This window comes from Aricia agestis, chromosome 17 (assembly GCF_905147365.1).
Source record: "Aricia agestis chromosome 17, ilAriAges1.1, whole genome shotgun sequence".
Classification (NCBI taxonomy): Eukaryota; Metazoa; Arthropoda; class Insecta; order Lepidoptera; family Lycaenidae; genus Aricia; species Aricia agestis.
Genome location: NC_056422.1, coordinates 8,399,096 through 8,412,512, shown reverse-complemented (window position 1 = coordinate 8,412,512; position 13,417 = coordinate 8,399,096). Strand labels below are relative to the sequence as shown.

Genomic DNA, 13,417 nt, shown 5'->3' with positions numbered 1-13,417 from the left:
ATTTTTCAACTTATTACTCCCGAAAGGCAAACATTTCACTTTTTAGGGTTCCGTACCCAAAGGGTAAAAACGGGACCCTATTACTGAGACTTTGATATCTGTCCGTCTGTCTGTCCATCTGTCTGTCCGTCTGTCTGTCCGTCTGTCTGTCTGTCTCCAGGCTGTAACTCAAGAAGCGCTATAGCTAGACTTCTGAAGTTTTCACAGATTATGTATTTCTGGTGCCGCTATAATAAAAAATACTAAAAACAAAATAAAATTAATATTTAAGGGGGGCTACCATACAAGAAACGTTATATTTTTGGTCCTTTTGGCTCGTAATCCATAATGGCAACATATAGACACTTGAAATTTTCAAAAAATCCTCAATTATATGCGTGCTTTATTCAATAATATAATTAAAATAAAATAAATAATTTAGGGGGGCTCCCATACAAAAAACAATTTTTTCCTTATTTTCGCTCTATAACGGTACGGAACCCTTCGTGCGCGAGTCCGACTCGCACATAGCCGTTTTTTTTTTAAATAGAAAAAAAGTAAAATTTTTGCCTTGCAGGAGTAATAAGTTGAAAAATATTAATGTTCAAAAAAGTTTCATATAAAAAAGTTTTTTAGACGTGGGAGAGCCATGCTTCGGCACGAATGGGCTGGCTCGACCGGAGAAATACCACGTCCTCACAGAAAACCGGCGTGAAACAGCGCTTGCGCTGTGTTTCGCCGAGTGAGTGAGTTTACCGGAGGCCCAATCCCCTACCCTATTCCCTTCCCTACCCTCCCTTATTCCGTTCCCTTTTCATCCCTACCTTCCCCTATTACCCTATTCCCTCTTAAAAGGCCGGCAACGCACCTGCAGCTCTTCTGATGCTGCGAGTGTCCATGGGCGACGGAAGTTGCTTTCCATCAGGTGACCCGTTTGCTCATTTGCCCCCTTATTTCATAAAAAAAAAAAAGTAAATTTAATTTGGAAGAGAAAAGATCTCTACAATTTTTTGCCAAACACTGATCATTCTCGAGATATCGAATTAAACGCGTTTCTATTGAAATGACCTTGAGATGACCTCAATAGAACCCCTTAAATTGGAATTTATGCTCAGAATACACCCCCCTATCGATCCTTAAAATCCCCAAACTGTATTCGTTCATGTTTATTTAACCCATTTTGAGCCGTAATTTTATTGGACTAAATGTTTCTGTGTATTAAGTTTATTACTACTAGAACAGTAGATCTGTATGTTTTCTGGCAGGATTTGATTGTCATGAAATTATTAATTAATAATAAGTGTACGTATAACTACATACTATCAGAGAAGTTGATTCATAGGCAGACTGCGGACCTGCGTAACTTGGTCACGTTAGATATTTAAATATCATATTATCACATATTATGCTCGTGTCAAACCCAGGCGACATAAATATCGCGATTCGCGATTCTTATCGCGGACATAAACCAACCAAATGACGTAGGTCCGTCAACTGCCAATGAATCAATTTCTTCAATGATACATATTAAGTCAAACTCCCAACAAATAAAGGTATTCCCGCAGTTTGTATCTTTTCAGTGACTTCTCGAATATGCCAGACAAAAAAGCAGACTTTGTGTAGTTATTCTCTGTGTAATTTTTTATTAGGCCAGCATCAAATATTTGTACTAGTAAGACAAATAATGTATAGCCAATTATAATAATTGTATTGTAAGTTGTTACTCGACGGGCGTTTTGTATTATACCATTGTAAATTGTTATCAGTAACATTTTTCTTTAGATTACTGACATGGATCATCCCGTTATCAAAATTGTTGATAAGATATGTCATCTCAGTGACGCGTCCGTTTTTCTCGTGTTTCTCTAAACATCAATCACCCACTTACCTACATAGATAAATAAGCAAACTATGAATTTTTAATAGCGAGCTAATTGGTACGTGCTTACCGTGAGGTTCAACAAGGAAAATGTTGCTCAGGAAGCAACTCAGGAAGCTGGATGTAAAGATAAACAGCCTCACAGTGCTGAACAAGGAGGCCATAGACCGCCCAACAAAACAACAGTCACCCAATAGCTTTGCGAGACACCTCCAACCGATTACAGAGGGCCTCAAGACTGTCTCATCAGAGATAAAAGAGTTGCGTGAAAAAGAAGCACCCATACCACTACCGGTACTCAACCTGCAACAAGACATAGCAATGGCAGAGGTCAGAGACAGCCTGGCCAAAATCGAAAAAGAGGTGTCTGGGAAAGCTGCTGTTCAACTCAAAGCAGTTCCTCAAACGTATTCGCAGGTACTAAGAAAGCCCTCTCCTCCTAAAGCCGCAAACCGCACGCTGATCATAGGATCAAATAACCCAATCCACACTGGGGAAAAGGTCCTAGAAAGCGTAAAGGCGGCCATTGACCTCAAAACAACTGGGGCAAAAGTAGACAGAGTCCGGAATGCCCGGAACCAAAAAATCGTTATCAGCTGTGCAAGCAGAGAAGATTTGAATGTGGTCCGAGACAAAGTCAAAGTCCGAGAAGGTCTAACGGTACAGGAACCAAAACCGAACAACCCGTTGGTCTGCATCCGTAATGTCTTGCACTCACACTCGAATAAGGAGATCGAAGACCTCTTAATTGCGCAGAATAAACATCTTCTAAAGGACATCGACCTTTCAAGGGAAACAGTCACAGTAAGATACAGAAAGCGAGCACGCAATCCTCATGAATCACACCCGGTCATAGAACTTTCCCCTAAACTTTATGGTCGGTTTATGCAGGTGGAAAAAGTCCATCTGGGCTTAGGGCGCAGCACCATCGTGGATCAATCACCGTTGGTTCAGTGCACACGATGCCTGGGATATGGCCATACAAAGACCCTCTGCAAAGCAGAGGAATCCGCTTGCGGGTACTGCAGCGGTAATCATTCCGGACACGAATGCCCGGAGAAAAACAAGGGCAAATCACCTACATGCATAAATTGCAAAAATGTGAAAAAGGGAGGAGAAGACCTGGCACACACTGCATTCAGCGAAGAATGCCAGGAGCGACAAAAGTGGGACAGGATAGCAAGGTCGCGAGTATCTTACTGCTAAGGGCAACGAAGAGGAAAATGGGTCAAAATATTCTAATAGAAAAGATGGGCAGAAAAATTTGCTCAACATCATCCAGGCGAACCTCAACGCTCCAAACTGGCAACAGCCGAACTGTTTAAGGCGGCACAGGAAAAAGAAACTTCAATTGCACTTGTCCAAGAACCATATGTTGAGAACACAGGTGTAATGAAGGATCACCCAGGCACGCAAATAATCCAGTGTACCTTGAATCGCCAAAAGCCGGTGAAGGCCGCAATAATTATATTCGGTGACTTTGTGGAAATCACCCACGACTCTCAATTGGTTACCGAAAATATTGCAGCCATCACAATTAAAGCTGGAAACACCAGAATAGGAGTGCTGTCCATCTACTTAGAGCCTGATCAAAACATCGACCCATATATACAACAAATAAAAGACATCTGCCCAAAACTGCTCACACAAAACATCATAATAGGAGGAGACGTCATCGCTTAGAGTCAATGGTGGGGAAGCAGAATAGAAAACCGCCGGGGACAAGAATACAGTGCATTTCTGAACGAGATGGACTTCCAAATCCTTAATACCGGGAAAACGCCGACATTTGAAACCTATAGAGGTGGCATGCTGTACGAAAGCGTAGTAGACGTGACCGTCTGCAGTCCGCCACTTCTTGAAAGGATAAGTGACAGGAAAGTTGACAGAAGTTTAACTTCCTCTGACTACAATGCTATAGCTTTCAAGATACGGCTCGATAAAGAGCTAGAACCAATTAAGCTAACGTCGACCCGAATCTATAATACCAAGAAAGAACGTTGGTCAGAATTTAGAACCCAGCTTAAGGACACATTGTTCCAAAAATCCATCACACCCCAAACAGTGTCGGAAATAATTAATAACCGACAAGATTTGGAAGAGATCATAGCTATCTACATCAGTACCATCCACGATGTATGCGAAAGCACCATCCCAAGACTAAACAGAAAAAAACACAAAACAACACCACCCACCAGGGTGGTGGGTGGACCACCAGGTCACCTACCCTAGAAGAGCTAAAAAAGGAAAGTCTAAGAAAAAAGAGAAGAATTCGGAACGCTGCACCGAGCCGAAGGTCCATTGTAATTGAGGATTATCTCAAAACAAAGGACGAGTACAACAGGGCAGCAAATGCAGCTGCAGAAAGTTGGAAAAAATTCTGCTCAACCCAAGACCGCGAGAGCATGTGGGATGGGATCTACAGAGTACTGAGGGGAACAGCGAAAAGGCAAGAACCGACGCTGCTTAGGGACAGCGTAGGAAATACGCTCAACCCGCAGCAATCAGCGGACCTTCTCGCAAGCACATTTTACCCTGAGGACTCTGTGGAAACCGACCAAGAACACCATAAAAGGCTCAGAAACATCATGGTCAAGTCAGATCCGGAGAAAATTGAAGGCCTGTCTGACGACGATCCGCCTTTCACGATGCCGGAGCTGGAATTGATCCTGCAAGGACAAAATCCAAAGAAAGCTGCAGGTCAGGATGAATTAACAGCAGACATATGCACAGCTGCTACAAAAAGTGATGGAAAGCTGTTCCTGGCAATAGCTAATAAATGCTTAGACTTAAAATACTTCCCAGAACAATGGAAAGCGGCCCATGTATGCGTACTCCGGAAACCAGGCAAAGAGGACTACACCCATCCCAAGTCCTACAGACCAATCGGCCTGCTCTCGGTACTGGGTAAAATCATAGAGAAACTCTTCGTCACCAGATTACAATGGCGTCTCCTACCTACACTACATAAAAAACAGTATGGTTTCACACCCTAACGCGGAACCGAGGACGCCCTTTACGATCTAGTGGAACACATCAAAGCAGAAGTAAAAGCTAAAAAGATAGTGCTGATGATTTCACTGGACATAGAGGGTGCCTTCGATAATGCGTGGTGACCAGCTCTAAATGTTCAACTAATAAAAAAGGGTTGCCCTAAAAACATCTACGGCCCTATTAGGTCATATCTTCAAAACAGAAAGATCAGAGTGAATTATGCTGGAGCAACGAGCGAGAGAGGAACAACGAAAGGCTGTGTACAAGGTTCAATAGCAGGCCCGACGTTCTGGAACCTCATACTCGACTCGCTGCTGCAAACTCTTGCAAGAATGGGCATACATGTACAGGCCTTTGCGGTTGATTTGGTGCTGGTTATCTCAGGTTATAACAGTCAAACCATTGAACAAATAGCTAATAACATCTTGGCAATTGTTTCGGAATGGGGGCTGGAAAACAAACTTCGTTTTGCACCGCAAAAGACCAACGCGATGTTAATAACAAATAAACGAAAATATGACACCCCCATCATCCACATGGCGTTAGAATCCAATTAGTAAATGAGATCAAGCTATTGGGCCTAACTATAGACAACAAAATGACCTTCGCTGCGCACGTATCCAAAACCTGCAGGAAAGCAGCTGACATATACAAACAGCTGGCGTGTGCAGCGAGGATAAACTGGGGTCTAAACAAGGAGATAATCAGAACCATATATGTGTCAGTGGTCGAACCAATCGTGCTTTACGCAGCATGTGCGTGGGCCCCTGCGGTAGAAAAGTTGTATATAAAAAACAACTGAATGCACTGCAAAGAGGTTTCGCCCAAAAAATCTGTAAGTCGTACCGTACGGTATCTCTGACCTCGGCACTAATCTTATCCGGCCTGCTGCCCCTAGACCTGAGAACCCTGGAAGCGGCAACCCTATTTAAAATAAAAAAAGGGTACTCACAAGAATACCTACCACCAAACAGGGAAGTGGAAGCTAAAGTGGGACCACTTCAAAACCCACATCCATCGCAACTCATCATAACTGAGTACGAATGCCTGGAAGACGTAAGCCAAAGCCCCACCGAGGAACACCAAATAACCGGCCCCCAAATATACACGGATGGAAGTAAAATAGAGGGGAAAACCGGAGCTGCTCTAACGTGGTGGAATAACGGCTGGGAAACCAGACACTCCACTTTCCACCTAGAACCGCACAATACAGTCTTCCAATCTGAGATCTATGCACTCTATAGAGCGATCCAATTGGCAAGGACATCAAAGGAAAGCTTAAATAACATCATGAGTGACTCCAGATCGTCACTAAACATGCTAAGAAATCCTTTGGTGACTCACCCACTTGCGATCGAAATGAAGAAAGACCTAAGAGCTATAACAGAGGAAGGCAGAAAAGTGCGGCTATTCTGGCTAAAAGCGCACGTTGGTACTCCAGGAAACGAAAGAGCGGATGAACTGGCAAAAAAGGCTGCACTTACCATAAACACGGCCTCAGATTACAACAGAGTGCCAATGTCCTATATACGGAGAAAAATAAGGGAGGGGACAATAGTTAAGTGGCAGGAAAGATACCAATGCTCCTCAACCGGATCGGTCACAAAAGTTTTTTCCCCACTGTTAAAAAGGCGTGGGAAATACTAAGGCACGTTACAATAACGCCTACACACGTACAAGCCATGACCGGTCATGGAGGATTCGCACCATACTTGTATCGTTTCCACCTTAAAGACAGCCCCTCCTGCATTTGTGACCCCGCAAAGGACGAGACAATATTCCACCTGCTCATTAAATGCCCGAGGTTTGGTAGTAACAGGTCTGACTTAGAAATACAACTGGAAATGGAGCTAAGTCAGGCAACCCTCCCTACCATCATGGAGGAAAAAGCCACCAGAGAACCGTTGATGATATTCATTAGAAAAGTTGTTTCCAGTGCAGCCACAGCAAATGGCTCAACGTTATACACAGGCCACAAAAAATTAAACTATACACCAAGGCGAGTAATAACAAACACATCAACACAACACACACGAAATCAAACACAACGCACACGATCTCAAACCCCAACGTCCATACAGACACACTTCACATCAACCCACAGGCCAGGAGAAACACATGCGCCAACACAATCACAGGCACACACAGAAATACAACGGGCAGTTTCAACCGAAATTGTAACACAGCCGACCCTAGAGCAAACCCAACAATTACTAGCCCGCGGACAAAACGGGGAACCGAAAATTAAACTAAGGTCGATCCCTCTCTTTATGTCAAATCCAACCGAAACATTGGGTATAACATACAGCCGTCTTAGCACTCCCAACCACGTCAACATCTCACCGGGACTAGCAGCAATCCTAAACGGAAGTACATCAAAGACGAACATGAAAATGAGCAAATATTTAGCTCTCCCAACAACTACCTTCGCTGGCCAACCATGCAGAATACTGAAATCAGACACCAAAAAATGACGTGAGGTTCTACCATAAAGTTAATATACCTAGCGGAATAGAGAAACAAAGGCCTGAGCAAGCGAGATGGCACTATCAGTAACACTGCGTGGTAAAAACTAAAAAGAGACGTGTGATACATGACAATTGACAGCAGTACTCTTTTTTTGACGTCCAGTCGGCACGTGCCGCACGTTGACAATTTAACCTCATAGAATTCATGTTCAATCATGCTTGTGTAAGTGTACACGTACACATATTTTTCACACAGATGAAAACTAATTTCGACGACCTCTGTCATTTGTGGTTCAGTGGTGAGCGCGTCGGTAGCTCAACCCGGAGGTCGCGGGTTCGAATCCCGCCGACGGAACAAAAAGTTTTCAATGTTCCCGGGTCTGGATGTGTGTTAAACATGTGTATGATATAATAAAAATCTTAAATATATGTATAGTATAAAAGTATTAAATATATTTCCGTTGTCTGGTACCTGTAACACAAGTCCTTTAGGTACTTAGCACGGGGCCAGACTGACGTGGTGTGAAGCGTCCATAGATATTATTATTATTATTATTTATACAGGTGTAACAAAATTAAGCGATTTCTAATACTTTAGGATGTGTATGTGTCCTTTATATTATGTATACAGTATGTTATATGTACAATGTAAAAGTAGGAGATTTTTTTGTAATTTATATGAGTGAGTTTGCTACTTATGACGCTGGGATGCTTGCCCATACAAATTGTGAAAAAAATTTGCTCTTCCGGTTATTTCACGGTAACCTCTATACGAGAGACAGAATATACATTATACACTCCCTGAAGTATTATCAGTTATCACTTAATTTTGTTACAACTTACACCTTGTCTACCACAAGTCCCCAACTCTGGGTTAAAATTGATGTAACTTGTAAGTACTACTTATCTTACGGCCGCTCATTTGAATGGTTACCTTAAGTGTAAACAATAATATTACACATGGATGCAAAGGCCTTAACTTTTTTAATATATTGTATGTCCTTTCTCGATTGTTCTAGCAGTTTCTCAGCAAACAATACTATACGTTAAACTTGCGCCTTTTCTTGTTCCAGTTAGTCACGGGTAGCAGGTAGCTACAGACTAAAGATTACTTCTAGTAAAGTAAATAATACAATCTCTTTTAGGGTCATAAAGCTCGGCTTTAAGCTAGTTGTAAAAAATTAACACCATATTTTTTTTCGTTAAATGGACTCTCTTAATACTTAGTACGGGAGCCCTAGAACATTTTTTTTTATTACTATCAAGATTTTTAATTTATTTTTTGTGAGTAGCTTCATTTTGATAAGACGATCAACATTTTTCTTTGTGAAAAATCTTGAAAGTGGTAGCTAACAGAAATAGAAAGGATTTCATACTTTGACTTGATGGTCCTAAAATATGGATTGTCCTATTTATAGGACAATGTTACTCTTAAATTAAATAACTATTAACCTATCAATATACAAAAAATCAGCTTGTTATGGTTCCGTTTTAGGGTTCAGTAGTCAATCAAGTTTTGTTGATTACAAAACCCTATAACGGGACCCTAACGAGCTGATTTTTTGTATATTGATAGAAAAATAGTCATATAATTTAAAAGTAACATTGTCCTACAAATAAAACAGTCCATATTTTAGGACCATCAATTGAAAGTATGATTTTTTTTCTATCCCTGTTAGCTACCACTTTCGAGATTTTTCGCAAATAAAAATGTCGTTCGTCTTATCAAAATGAAGCTACTCACAAAAAATTAGCTCGATAGTAATATAAAAAAAAAATGTTATAGGGCTCCCGTACTATTAGGAGAGTCCATTTAACGAAAAAAAATATGGTGTTAATTTTTTTGTGAGTAGCTTACACGCAAAAAAATAGCTTGATAGTAATTAAAAAAATTGTTCTAGGGCTCCCGTACTATAACGATACCTATGCCCTAAAAATGGCCGATAGGTTTAATTGCTCCCTGTATATTAGAAGAAGTATTAAACTTTTCTCATATTACTGTTATGAACAGCTCTGCATTAGAAACACACACCCTTACTAATAAACGTTGTATAAGGTTTGAATAGTTATACAGTGTTTTGTTCCTGTCACACAAGTGACACTTTTAATTGGATTGAAGAAGACAAAACACTGTATAACTATTCAAAGCTTATACAGCGTTTATTAGTAAGGGGGTATATGTATAAGAAACTGGAGTTACGAAAGGGAAGAAACGTTCTAATTTAATTATGAATGTACGTCGAAGTAATTTTGAACAATTTGATACGAGTCATTATTGAGATTCTGTTGATTTTCTTCATTTGAAAGTGAACATATGGGTTAATGGTTTAGATGGGTTTTAATGGTGATAATTACGAGGCAGACCAAGAAAATGCGGTGTTAAATTACTATTTTTGTGAGAAGTCAGGACTGATTCATAATATACGGACGGCCCACGGACAGACTGACAGATAGACAGACAGACAGACAGGCCTGACGAATCCATAAATAAATGTTTAAGTTTTTTTTCCAAATGTGGCTTAATATGCGTGATAAAAACTTGCTAATGTCGAAATAAAATACAACCTTGCATTGCATACAATTTCATAATTTTTAACTTAGCAAAGAAATCTATTGACTTATTATTATGAATCTTTTTAATGGGATACTTTGGAAATAATTATGGGTTACAAAACAAAAATAGACAATGTTATGTCAGCCATCAGTGAGTAGCTACTGAATAACAATTAAATTACAATGATTATGGTGGCAAAGTAGACTCGCTCATCTGCATTGTCGGTTATAGCGTCTAATAGATTACCATTCATTGTTCAAACAATACATTAAAAGGAAGTGACAGTAGTAGGTATTAGTAATGACGTATAATGAATCCCATGATTATAAATATTCACAATATGAAGAAAACAAAACATCGTTTGTATACAAATTTATTAACACCTATTTAGATTCAAGCGATTTAACACAGGGTGAGTCGTACAAAATATAGCGTAAGAAACAACGAAATGAATATAAGTATTATAATACATGCACAGAAACATTAATATCATGAGAGAGCATGTATGAGAGCTGAATGACATTAAAATGATGAAATAAATAAACGAAACAATGTATAAATAGTTTTCAGGAATATTCCGCGGAATTTAGTTCCGCGAAAACCATTGTCTCGGTCAAATCGGCCGTTTGTTAAGGACTTGCAACTTAAACCATAATAAATGCCTGGTGAGCCTCGTGATTTTATTAAAGCATTTTAAAACTATCACACTCTCGCAGAGAGCTCGGCTTTCGAATAAATACGGAGAAATTGTACAATCATTTCTAGCTAAATGCATCGATGCGGACTGAGCGAGGATCGCGACAGTCCGGATGGCTGAAATCGAGAGCCGACCGTTATGCACTGGAACAGCACCGCGGCGGCCGCCGGGAACGACCTAAACTCCCACATCGAAGTGACTCATAATTTAGCGCGAATGCGTTTCACCGATCACGATCCGATATCCTTTCGTTTCACTTCCGAACGCACATTAAATATACTTAAAGGTATCACAAATGCATGCACAAGTCTTAAGCTACGGGCGACACGCCCAATGCGTCCAGTGTCCGGACAACTGTCCTTTTGCTATCCGCATACACGGACATTCCAGATCAATCCTTATCCCGGAGGAGCTCTGATTTTGCACTCTTTTCCATGCCGTTGAACGAGAAATTTGGGTTGTCCTTCTGTTTGTACGCTTTGTCCAGTTTCGCCTTCGGCATGTCGTTGTCGGGCGGCGGGGCCGTTATAACTACGGGCAGGGAAGGTTTCACGTCCGTGCCGTCGCACCGGCAGAACTCCTGCACCCATCGCTCGGAATTGTACGAGGGCCCCTCCCCGCCCAGCTCCGCCGGCAGAATGTCCAGGGGGAGGGCGTCGTGTAGCGTCGACAGGTTGTTACCGTGCAGCACTATCCGCTCCCGCGTCTTCGCCCTGAGGTACGGCTTTATCACGGCAAGAGCGGTCTCCACGTACCACGGCTGCCCGATGAAGTGTATACTCTTGAACCTCACCGGCATACAGTCCTGGAGGCAGTCGATCATCATCTTGAGCACTTTCGCTTGTAAACTGCATGACTGCTTGAACGTGAACTCCGTCCAATCCACTATTATCACGTAGCCGTTGGATTGATTCTGGATATCTGCTAGCGTGCGCTCTATCGTCAGGAGCAGCGCTCTGAACACCGATACGAGGGGGCAGGCGTGGGGCAGCCAGTTGGAGGCGAACATGAGGAGCACGCACCGGCCGCGCCGGTCCCTCTGCTCTAGCACGCCGGGCAGGCCGTCCGTCAGCGCCCGCAGCACGCCGCCGTCCGGGGAGGCCCACAGCTCCGGATGCTCCCTCCTATGCTGATGGTACCGCACAAGTAGCTCGAAACTCTGTTGTACGTCATGTTTTCGCGCGTACAAGAACCGCCTCAAAAAGTTGTCATCTTGACAGCGGCTTTTGTCCCTTAGCGCCAGGTTGAGGCTCGAGTCGACCGCTTCTTTTAGGGCGTCGAGAGCCCGCTGTTTGTCGCCCTCGCTGAGTCGTTTCCTCGCTAGTCCATCGCACAGGCGATCGTTTTGCATCTGGTACAGCTTCCAGTCATATTCGGCGTACTCGTTCATGTTCACAATGAGTCATGCGTCCCTTCACCGGAGCGTACGTTGCGCGCGCGCCGCACGATGCTCGAGGCCGACTGCGCGCGGTGCCCGCTGCGCGCACAGCCGCCATCGTGCTCCGTTTACTGTGCGGCCGCATCGTTCACTTGCAAGTTGCATGAACTTGATGAGCGAGTCGCTTTATCGAGCACTCGATCTTATCTTATCCCGTATTGATTTTTAAGCCCAACATTGTTTTCGATACGAAAGTTTTGTTCGCATTTATCTAGCCTACATAATGTTTTGAAGTGGGTGTCATGGCATAGATACAAAATAATTGTTTTATTTAACATACTCGCAGAATTTCGTCTTTGCGCGGAATTATGCCCTGTGGGGAAATAGGTATTCAAAATATTTAACAATTTTTTATTTATTACAACAAGTACCTACCTAAGTCATCATAGCTGTAAACTTTGTCTTTTTCAAATATTAGATTTTACAAATATATGCCAGTAGCTTGCGATGATTAGCATTATTTTCACACTTGCCTCAGGTACTTGTTGCTGTAAATTGTGCGACACTCTTACCACAAACTACTGCCTAAAACTAGTACTTAATACATTATATAGGAATATAACGGCGTCGTTAGGTCATGTCTATATGTATCCAAAATAGATGTTGACATGACCTAACGACGCCGTTACGGCGCAGTCGTAAAGTCGCACACTAGCTCAGTGTACAGATATTTTGGCTGCATTATTATTACTGTAAGATTTCACAACCTCTTCAATCTTAAGATTAGTTCCAGAAAATTGATCTCATTAAATAAAGACGTTAAACGGTCACGCAAGTACTGGCATATAGTAAACGAAGCACAACTTACCCAGGCGAAGCGAGTTATAAATAAAAGAAAAACTGAAGGTTGACTGTGTACCGGTCAATTGGCTGGCTGGTTTCTGCGATGACGTCGACTGCGCGCGCGCAAAGGACGGAAAACGTGCGTGCGAGCGAGACAACTAACATTGTAATATAATTTCGAAGCCTTATATGTAACGTATTTAAGCGGATGGCCGAAAATCGTCAGCGAGCGTGCTTTGTTCGTATCACGATTCACGTATCTACCGAGACTTCGAAACTCATTACTTCGAAACTCGAACCGAGCTAAACTGATACGTTTAAAATTATTATTACTACAATAATTACATATCTAATTCAATTTTACATTCGTAATGATAATGACAATGCTAATTGTAAGTGGAGCACGCAATTATTTTTGTGTCGAAACAATTAAAACGAGGTTTTGTTGCGCTCTACTTACTCGTGTATTGCTTATGCCAAGTTATTTTGTTTTTATTTTACATTCGAAGATTTAAAGACTTTAAAGATCCACGTTTTAGAGTTTCTTTAACTTTTACAATTTCTTACTGGACATTATTTACTTCAATAAGTGCTGATTACTTAACTGTAAGATCATTTTTAACAA

The 13,417-nt window shown here is 41.8% G+C and overlaps 1 protein-coding gene across 1 annotated transcript; it reads right to left on the bottom strand.

Moving 5' to 3' along the window:
• Positions 1–10,542: 10,542 nt before the first annotated feature.
• On the bottom strand, positions 10,543–12,059 carry LOC121735418 (clavesin-2-like). The gene has a single exon (XM_042126247.1). It carries the CDS (start codon positions 11,959–11,961, stop codon positions 10,963–10,965), a length of 999 nt encoding a protein of 332 aa, XP_041982181.1. The 5' UTR covers positions 11,962–12,059; the 3' UTR covers positions 10,543–10,962.
• Positions 12,060–13,417: the final 1,358 nt, after the last annotated feature.